The sequence below is a fragment of the Prosopis cineraria genome, unplaced genomic scaffold, assembly GCF_029017545.1.
Source record: "Prosopis cineraria cultivar Desert tree isolate PC_DT_omini unplaced genomic scaffold, ASM2901754v1 PC3, whole genome shotgun sequence".
In the NCBI taxonomy this organism is placed as follows: Eukaryota; Viridiplantae; Streptophyta; class Magnoliopsida; order Fabales; family Fabaceae; genus Prosopis; species Prosopis cineraria.
In genome coordinates, this window is record NW_026555334.1 from 15,035,875 (window position 1) to 15,045,670 (window position 9,796).

The 9,796-nt window shown below is 35.5% G+C and overlaps 3 protein-coding genes across 8 annotated transcripts; 2 read left to right on the forward strand and 1 right to left on the reverse strand.

The window, feature by feature from the left end:
• The first annotated feature begins 459 nt into the window (after positions 1-459).
• Positions 460-3,152, forward strand: LOC129306721 (uncharacterized). 5 transcript variants are annotated; one of them, XM_054947442.1, is made up of 5 exons: positions 460-796; positions 890-966; positions 1,969-2,080; positions 2,541-2,697; positions 2,794-3,152. In XM_054947442.1, exons 1-4 carry the CDS (start codon positions 516-518, stop codon positions 2,668-2,670), a joined length of 600 nt encoding a protein of 199 aa, XP_054803417.1. In that variant the 5' UTR covers positions 460-515; the 3' UTR covers positions 2,671-2,697; positions 2,794-3,152. The 5 variants fall into 5 exon arrangements, with proteins under 5 accessions (XP_054803417.1, XP_054803420.1, XP_054803418.1 ...); XM_054947445.1 differs by having other exon boundaries at positions 2,541-2,692; XM_054947443.1 differs by having other exon boundaries at positions 2,541-2,692; positions 2,820-3,152.
• A 142-nt stretch (positions 3,153-3,294) lies between these two features.
• On the forward strand, positions 3,295-5,115 carry LOC129306722 (uncharacterized). Of its 2 annotated transcripts, none has more exons than XM_054947446.1 (5): positions 3,295-3,883; positions 3,971-4,047; positions 4,245-4,356; positions 4,553-4,703; positions 4,870-5,115. In XM_054947446.1, the coding sequence occupies exons 1-4, from the start codon at positions 3,801-3,803 to the stop codon at positions 4,668-4,670; spliced, it is 390 nt and encodes a 129-aa protein (XP_054803421.1). In that variant the 5' UTR covers positions 3,295-3,800; the 3' UTR covers positions 4,671-4,703; positions 4,870-5,115. The 2 variants fall into 2 exon arrangements, with proteins under 2 accessions (XP_054803421.1, XP_054803422.1); XM_054947447.1 differs by having other exon boundaries at positions 3,295-3,867; positions 3,970-4,047.
• A 155-nt stretch (positions 5,116-5,270) lies between these two features.
• Positions 5,271-9,071, reverse strand: LOC129304709 (protein trichome birefringence-like 38). Its single transcript, XM_054944466.1, has 5 exons — positions 8,506-9,071; positions 8,160-8,331; positions 6,768-6,943; positions 6,063-6,221; positions 5,271-5,949 (listed from the first exon to the last, which is right to left on the reverse strand). Exons 1-5 carry the CDS (start codon positions 8,808-8,810, stop codon positions 5,658-5,660), a joined length of 1,104 nt encoding a protein of 367 aa, XP_054800441.1. The 5' UTR covers positions 8,811-9,071; the 3' UTR covers positions 5,271-5,657.
• Positions 9,072-9,796: the final 725 nt, after the last annotated feature.

The following is a 9,796-nucleotide window of genomic DNA, read 5'->3' on the forward strand; positions in this document are numbered from 1 at the left end:
AATATAATTAAATTTCTACATTTTCATCATTTATTATTAACAATTTTTTTAAATATAATTCTTAAAAAAAATTAATATTTTTTTTAAAATTAACTCTTAAATTATGAATTAAATTTTTATATTATATATATATATATATGTGTATATATATATATATTTGTTGTTTTAATTAATTAAAAAAAGTTTTTTTAGTCAATAAAAAATTATTTAAGTTAAAAATAAAATCAATTTCTATTTTAATTAATTTTTTATTTTATTTATATTATTAGAATTTGATCAAAAAAATTTACATTATTAAAATTTTATTTTTTAATTGAATTTATTATTGTTATTATATTTAAAAATATGTGTTCACAATCATAAATAATGTTTATTAGGAAAAGACGAGAAATTTATGCAAGGCAAAGAAAAGAAAAAAAAAAAGAAATAAATAAATAAATCGGGTCAGTCCCTGACACTCATAACCCGGCTTCCAAGTCCAACTTGATTCCACTGACGCTGAACAATCTTCAACGATGATCCACTATCCGGCCCTCAATCTGCAAGTTCCTTCCTATCCCCATCGTGGTTTTCCCATCAATCATTGCAGTCGAATCAGCTCTCTACATCATTTCCGCCCATCTAATTCATTCTCAGACCAATCCAAGTTCCTACGTCTTCGAATTGCTGGTCGAACTCAAGCTACGTCTGCGCCTATGGAAGTCGAACGAGCTGAAGGCTCTGTTGCAAACAGTGGCTCATCCCCACCCATGAAGCTTCTATTCGTGGAGATGGGCGTCGGCTATGATCAACACGGGTGTTCTATTCTATGCCCTTTTATCTTCCTTTTCTCTTGTTTTTGTCGCCCTTTCTGAAGGTAGAAATGATTGATCACTTCGCATAAGCACAGGCAGGACATAACAGCTGCAGCAATGAGAGCATGCAGGGATGCTATTTCTTCCAATTCAATCCCAGCTTTCCGAAGAGGCATGTTTGAGTGTTCGTTAATCACTTTTAATTTCTAATTTCTAAGCGTATTCTGATGTGTACGAATGAACTTAAGAAGCTTTGTTTTTGAATGTGAGAATTGTTAGTAGTTGCACATAATTGTTCTGCTTTGGATTGATCATAGGATTTTGTGAATTGGGAGTTGGTAGTTGAGGCCTGGTGCATTGGTCCTTAGCTGATTTGTTTGTTAAGTACAGGTGCATTCGAATTTTGTGATATTGGATAGGAAGAAACCAAAAGTGCAGTAAGAACTTTTGGTCTTGCGGTTTATGGTCTCCTTCTTACTAAATTTGATAAAGGAACTTGTCCTGAATACAAAAGCATCGAAAACAAAAAATAGAACTTGAGGAATAATATCCTACAGCTTTCGACCCCAAATGTCTAATGCAAACCACAACAAAAACTTTTGGTGCTGTTTTCTAGTTCTTGAGGGTTCTCTATCAGAATTATGAAATGTAGAGAAATTGTTGGTAAAAAAAAAAATATGATGATTATTTGGTAAAAAAATGCCACCTCTTATTGGAGAATTTTATAGCGACCACCTAGGAAACTTGGCAAAAGTCTTGTGTCCTGTCCTTCAAACAAATTTGTTAATTGTAATAATTTAGCCAAAGGGAATATTAGCTGAGAAAACATAGGCCGTGACTGCGTCTGCTCTGGAAACTTGATTGGTTCCTTGATAGTTTGAGTCAGGCTTTACCGACTCTCGATAGATGCTTGCTTGATGAGCTTGCTCTAGGCGCATTCTTATGGGATAAGTGTTGCGTGAACTATGATGTGCAAGATCTTTTATGGTATTTCCCTAGGGGGCAGCCTAATGGTTGAAAAATGGGTTATTTATTTTGGCTATTATATCAATATTTACCTATTATTGTAACACAATTTCCAATGATTGATCAATGTTGTTTAAAACTCAGGAATCTTATTTGGGGCTTTGATTTTTCAATATTTTCTTCTTCAATTCTAATTGATTGAGTATAGGTTCTATTCCTGGTGTCACCTTTGATCAGATGAAACTACAGATCAAGTTAGGGGTTCCTCATTCTCTTCAGCAATCTCTGGATATTGAGAAAGTCAAATCTGTATTTCCCTAGTAAGTTCTCACACTTGTGAAACCATTGCTTGATCTTTCACTAATGGCTATATGAATATGATGCTTCTGTTACGAATAGGAGATCTTCATATTTTTTAGACCCAATTTTCATTGAAACTTAAGTTTTGCTCTCTATCACGTCAATTTTCTGGCTGGTTAAATTTTCAGATTTCTAAGCAAGAAACCTAACTTGTTCTCCTTGTTTACATTCAACACAGAATTATAAATCTTACCCTTAAGTTTTGCTTGAACCAAATAACATATCCTCTGGTGGTCACGAATCTAGTATTTCCCCCCTTTTAGGAGAGATTCTTACGACTGCAATGCTTAATTGCCTAACCGTAAGTGTTTTGGGATGAATCTTCTTAACAACTCTTGGGACTTCCAGTTCACATGTGATTGTTTGTAGTTTGCAAGATAACAATTAACAACATATATATCTGCCAAAACAAAAATGCAGTGGAAAAATTGTGCATGTTGAAGTTGTGGATGGAGGTCTGATATGCTCAAGTGGGGTGCATGTAGAAGAAATGGGTGACAAGAACGATGATTGTTACATAGTGAATGCTGCTGTATATGTCGGCTATTGACTTGAGACTTTTTAACAACTTTGTACGGTTAGTTTTCACTTTCATTCACGCAGGCCCTGCATTATGCATATTCTGATCCTCCGTTAACATCATCATATCCGAAATCTAACACTACAGTTTAAGTCTGCTTTTCCTTTTTGATATAACAGGCAAACAGCTGGGGGATACTTTTGCAGGACCAAATGGGTCTTCACGAAATCACCGTGGGAGAGAGTAGTTTCTATATTGATCTATTCAGCAGAAAAGTGAAGTTTTAAGTCTAGTGTAATAAGATCTCATTCATAGTGATATTTTAAGATCACTCACTGTTTCTCTCCTCCATCTGATGTTAGTGTGCTTGCTGTGATGATGGATATATGGGATTATGATGAAACTAGAACTCTTCCATTTTGATTATTCCAGTGCCAGTCATATTTCTTTTTTGTTAAGCTTCTGTTAAACAAGTTTTCTGAAATATATGTGATGGGTAAGAGTTGGTAGAATGAGTTCTATTAGATTCTGGTAGTTTTGTTTTGTTAACATTATCGGATAATTTCGTAATTCCATTCATGGCTATTCCTGATCTGTACCTAAGTTTCACTTCTTTTTACACAAAACTAAATTATATAAATATTTGTTCTGTTATAAAAATATCATGCAAATTTCATAAAAAATGAATATAATTAAAATATTATAAAAAATACTAATTTTTTATAAAATCTATGACTTACGTTTTTGAGATTAATCTGTATGTGTGTGTGTGTGTGTGTGTTTATTACTTATATTACAATTGCACAAGAAATTTTCCAGGTAATTATGTTTGCCTTAAGTATAAAATCAATCTTAAAAATTTTTAGACTGAACGAAGACAACGACAATCATTTGTCAGTCTATTTACTATTCTAAATCTAATATTTGCGTTAAGAACAAGACATTGCTCGCCGGGGAAAAAAAAAACATTAGTGGTCACATAATACGTTGCCCGGTCATCAAAACGTTCACTTAGCAGCTAACTTGGCACACATGTGACCATGTGAGCAAACTCGCAGTTTTGAATCTTGCTCAAAACGATTTACTGAGAGTGAGAGCCTTCAAAAGACTGAATTGTGCGGTGTGATTGAAGGAGCTCGAAGCTGTATCAACTGCTCAAAATGGAAGTAGCACAGAGAGGTTCCTCAATTCCAGAAATGAAGGTTCTGTTCGTAGAGATGGATGTTGGATGCGACCTTCATGAGTATTGTTTTCCTTATCCACTTTATAGCTTTTCTCTTTCAGAGCTGCTCTCTTAGCTTTGCTCACCTTATAAACGATGAGATGACAGGCAGGGCATTACTGTTGCTGCCATGAGAGCTTGCAGATATGCTATTGCATCCAATTCAATCCCAGCCTTCAGAAAAGGTACTTCTTACTCGGTTTTCAATCTATGAGTGAACTTTAGACGAACACACCCATAGAGTCTGTTCTGGGTGTGTGTTGCATGAACAGATTGATAGTCATCTTTTTTTTTTTCCTATCGATATGACAATTTTCTTTCTACTGATTCGAACGGGGTTTTGGAAGCAGAAATAACTAAGAATTAGTTGAATTTGGAATAGGTAGTATCCCTGGTGTTACATCTGACCACATGAAACTGCATGTCAAACTGGGGGTTCCTCTTCCTCTCCAACAATACTTGGATCAGGAGAAAATCAAGTCTGTCTTTCCATAGTGAGTATGCTCACCGCTACATATCAGATCTAGAGGTCGACTAATTAATTGCATATACAAATATGAAGAATAATCAGCATGTGAGAATTGGTCACTGTTCAAATCGTTTAAGAATGCTAGTAATAACTAAGAAGCATGTGGCAAAACGTTTCACTTACAAGGCCGTGTTCTCTTACTATTGAAAAAACCATTGCAGTGGGAAAATTATGAGCTTTGAGGTTGTGAATGGTGGTCTTGTCTGCTCAAATGAAGAAATGGCCGACCAGAACGATGAGTGTTACACAGTGAACGCTGCTGTGTATGTTGGCTACTAGATGCTTTACTTGCCTCAAAACTGGGATCTAATGGTATGTCTGCTTTTGGCTGTTTGATATGTATGATATATAAACAATTGAATTATATGTATCTGGTATTACTTAACCATATTTAACAAGAACATCAAAAAGATGGTTTAGGACTGTATCTGAGTTATACGCAACTTTTAAATCTGGTTTTACTTGTTCTTGCTTGCAGGAATCTTCTATGGCTGTCCTCTCTGTTAATGCTTCAGTGAAGCTATGATGAGAACTGTTTCTGTACCTAATTCGGTGACTTTCGCTCGCTTGTTGTTTTTGTAGTAAATATAATCTGTACTTTTGTTAATTCTGGTTAAACTCACTTCCAATTATCCGAGCACATGTACACCATATTTTATGGTAAAATAAAAATTTCATTGTTAAAGGATGGGGACAATGAAAATTGAATGCCTCACGGCATTGTTATCACAGTATTAAGAAATATTTCTCTCTTATTGTTATGAATAATTGTATTGCAATTGAAAGCTACGGGGAAGAAACTAAAAGCAGAATTAAGAAAATGATCGTAAAACAAATGAAAGAAATTCGGCTGAACAGCAATACTTCACACAACATAAGGGCACTAAACGTCTTTGAAATTATTTCATCCTTTATATATTTCACTACACTGAACTGTTACAAATTGCAACACTGCATATGAACTGCCATAGAATAATATGAAGCTGAATATCATTTTGTGATTCAATAGAGATTACTTTAGTTCATTCTCCTTTGGAGAATAGCTTGATCTTCACGAAGAGCTTATTTTGGTTTTTGCTTTCTTTCTGAACCATCAATTGTTCTGGTTCAAGAAGCCTATAACTAAAATGTATTTCACCCATATCTACCAACCAAATAATGAAGAGACGTCTCTATCTTTCACACAAAATCACTGAGTAAGTGAACACATATAGAACCCAGGGACGATGATGAAGAAAGAATCACATTGATGATGAACCTCTCACCTCACATAGTGAGAGCTGCATAGAGGAGCTGATTCCAAGTATCAGGTAGTCCAGGTAGACACCAATGGCTACAGTCATTGCCTGTGTGGTCCCCACTATAGAGAGAAGGGTGTGCATCTTTTCTAAGTTGTGAGAGAAGTGTTATGTCAAGTAGATAAACAGGATACTTCATCTTCTTCAACACACTGTTCACTACAGTAGCTGATGGAGGCAGACCTGCAGGATAGGATGAACCAGATAATGGTTCTAGTTCTCCACTACAGCTTCTCTTTGGTTGATTCCACTCCTTGCCTCTGTGAATCACAGAAACATGTCTCAGAAGTTCCCATCGCAATATAAGCAAACTCAATCTGAAAAGGGAAATTTGACCTTTTTTGTTTTTTCATGAGCATCAGATTTTACTTACTGATAATGTGTAGGGGAGATTCCTTGAAAGAAGACTTTGGTCTTGCTAGGATCAACATTCAGATCAACCCAATTTGCCCAGGTAGTCAGCCCCATATTAAATGCTTCAAACCGATCCATATCCTGGACCAGTCTGGGACCATCTCTTATGTAATCCCATCTGGATGTACCAAACATCATCAAACCATCAGATTTGACTCAAAAACATGCAAGACATCAAATGAATAAGCTGATTAAAAAAAAAAAAAAGAATACAGTTAATATAACTAGGGTGAATACAAAATGTGTTTAGGAAAGTTATTCTCACTTGGACTCAATAATACTCAAATTTAAGTAGGTACTACTGGATATTAAATACTATTTTTTAAAGACTAACAACTACCAACAAATATTGGTTCAATTGGTAAGGATTTAGCCCATCATTTACAGGGTTATGACAACAAATCCTTCTGCTGATATAAAAACCTTATTGGTAGGCAATTTATAAATACTTTTACAAATGCTCTTTAAGCTTGAAAATATATCTTTTGGTAGGCAATTTATAAATACTTTTGTAAATGCTCTTTAAGCTCGAAAATATGCCTTTAAGCTCGAAAATATGTCTTGGTCCTAGTGAGCTCACAAGACCCCGCGCGCGCAATTCTCTAATCAGCTCATCAGGCCATTCATTGATAGACAGAACTGACATGTAGAAGCTTAAACATACCCTTGAGATTGTCCTTTGTGGCTCCACCAATGCCAGGAGTTGAAGATCAGCATGTCCATGTCTTTCCATGCGTTTCCAGCCTCTATGGAGTTCAAGTCAAGTACTCGCCCCACATCTTCTCGAACTATGTCCACCAAATATGGTGTACGGTATAGGTGTAAAGTTACTCCATAGTCCTACAACAACACAAGTTCACCGACTACCATCATCCCCACCGTCCATTTTCGATGGTTCAGATTAACTTCAATATTTATGGCAGAGAAAAAGAAGAACAACTTTGGGATCACGGATTTTTTTTTTTTTTTTGTAATTCTTGACAAAAGGATAAACGGTGTGCTTTTAAAAACGAATGAACGATTCACGTGGAGAATAGTAATGAACTTACAAACATGCTCCGACCATGTTGAAATTTTTATGAGCAGCCGATAATGCTGAATTCCAACATTTCATGGAGAGAAAAAGATTCAATTAATTTGCAAAAAGGTAAGATCCATTAAACTACTGCAAATCTGGTCATTTTCTGTGAAATCTCGCGAATGATTGTCTGAATGGAAGTCGCAGGAAAGCTTGTTGTCGCACCATGTCTAATTTAGAATTTTCAAATGATTTATTTACTATAAATATTATCTGGGTTTGTATAATATAATGCACCATAAATGATACTAATAGTCTTATACTAAATAAACAAGCTATGAACTACAGAGTACAGAGCCATGTTCCATAGTTTATTCATTAGATTAATTAAAGTTAAACATAAAGAAGCAAATAATTGCAGAGAGCCGCCAACTCATGATTAATCATAGGTTGGCAAGTTTGACTCACAGCCTGTCAAGCGGCATTCATAACTCATCCTATCTTCAAGATCTAAAAGCAAACAGTTATACCAGTCAATCTCTTTAATTTGGTTTTAGGACTTCGTTCCTCACAAGCAAATCAAATTGGTATGAGGTCTTTTCTGTTTCTTCCCTCTTTTGGTGGATGATTATTAGTCTTTTTAGTGTTCCTCTTTTGATTGTCCCTGTCCCAGCAATAGGAATCTGATCCTATTCAAAGCCCAATTATTCAGAAAGCTAAAAGATGTACTTTCATTTCAATTTAATCCATCGCCAGTCAAGTACTCCTGCCACATCCATTACTTCATTTTCTTTTATCTACCTACCAGTTTCAATGAATACGGTAGGAGAAAAGTGAATGAACAATTGTAACTTGAAAGGACCAATAAGAGTAAGAACAACAAATGAGAAAAGGGAGATAGAGAGACATAAAAAGGGGGGGGGGAAAGTGTTAGAAAGACAGGCCTGGGAAGCCTTAAAGCACACTGAACAATAACACTTGCGTAGTAAAGCAGACAGAGAAAATTGGGAAAGGAAAGCAGAAACAAAAATAGCAAACCTGGAAGATAACAGTAGATAGTGACTCTTTCCTCAAAATGCTGGTCTTGACATTGGGCACCGACGCGTGAATCATACAGGCCATTGATTCCCACATGTTCAGGCTTAGGGAGTCACCTACAAACATTATCTTCTTCCCACTCCATCTGCTCAGGAAATCCTTCCCATCAAACCTAACACCATAAAAGAAGAAAGCAGCCTCATTAAAAGCCAGCATCAGTCTTCAGAGCAAGTTCTTAACAATTAACAATATTATCCATTTTATCAAACAGTTTCAGAACTGTTCAACACTTACTTGACAAAAAAGAATCTGGTAAAAGAATTTAAGCCATCAATGGGTAGTGTACCTGGGCATGGCACATGAATCAGGCTTCCAGGAATATTTGAGATACTGATTGTCAGGTCTCCCGTACTTCTGGCAATCAAACTCATCATCTATGAAATGGCAGCTTGAAGAATCATAGAGAGGATACGAATGGTCAATCACCCAACTTCCAATGAACAAGTTACACTCACTTGCTTGCTTTCTCCCTCTCAACGAGCTACTCGCATTGAAAAACTTGGCTGCTCTTGCTTGGTGAAGAGTCACAAGCAGGGCTAGTAAGAAAAGAGAGAGTTGAAGCAGAGAATGAACCCCGAAAGTGAAACCCATTTGGAAAAAAGCAGGGAGATTAGAGGACCTGTGAAGAACAGCTTGTACGTTTATGGGTCATTTTATAGATGCAGGAGGCAGGAAATGCAGAAGTTGTACTAACATGGTGGTGGGTTCACATGGTGTGGGTGCTAAAGGACAGTGATTTTTATTTTTTGACATGAATTATAGGGCCTCTTGCCTTCTTGGATGCATTCGCTAGCGCTATACGAAATGCTAACCTGGGGGGTTGAAATTGAATGGCTTGTTTTATGGGGAAACTCAACGTTACTGCAATGTGAGGGAACTGAAAAGGAAAGACTATGAGTATACTACTTTTCTACCAAAAATAAAAACACTTTCTTTTTTCTTTTCTTTTTTTTTTTTGGCTTTCCATTGGCTTCCAAGTCACGGGGCGAAATCGTTCACTGTGATATGTCTGATATGATTGATTCTGTGTGTCTGCAAATCAAAAGTAGGATTGCTTATACTTGTGCAAGATACTATTATACTTGTATATACCAAATTGCATGCATTATATGACAAAGAAACTAGTAATCTATAAGCGTTTAAACAGATAGGATAGATCTGATGGTGTAGGTGATTTATAGTTTTAAATTTAGGTAAAGTTGTCAGCTTTTGAATATATATATATATATATATATAATTTTAAATTTAAACCCAGAAACCGAGCACACTCATGTTTAACTCGGATGACTTTAAGAATAATGCGAAATAAGAATAATAAAAGAAAAAACCTTTTGAGGTCAAAAAAAGGCAAATCTGACCGTTTGGATTGGAGAGTTAAACACTTTGCAATTATTAGCGGAAAACAAAGGTTACTTCTAGTGAAATGACCGATTCTTTTAATTTTTTTTATTTTTTTACCAGAACTGATTCTTTTATTTAATAAACAAAAAATAGAATTAGAATAAGTTGGCCCACTGATGAATACCATTTAATTTTTTTTTAAAGACAATTGAAGTTATGAATAGTCATAAATATAA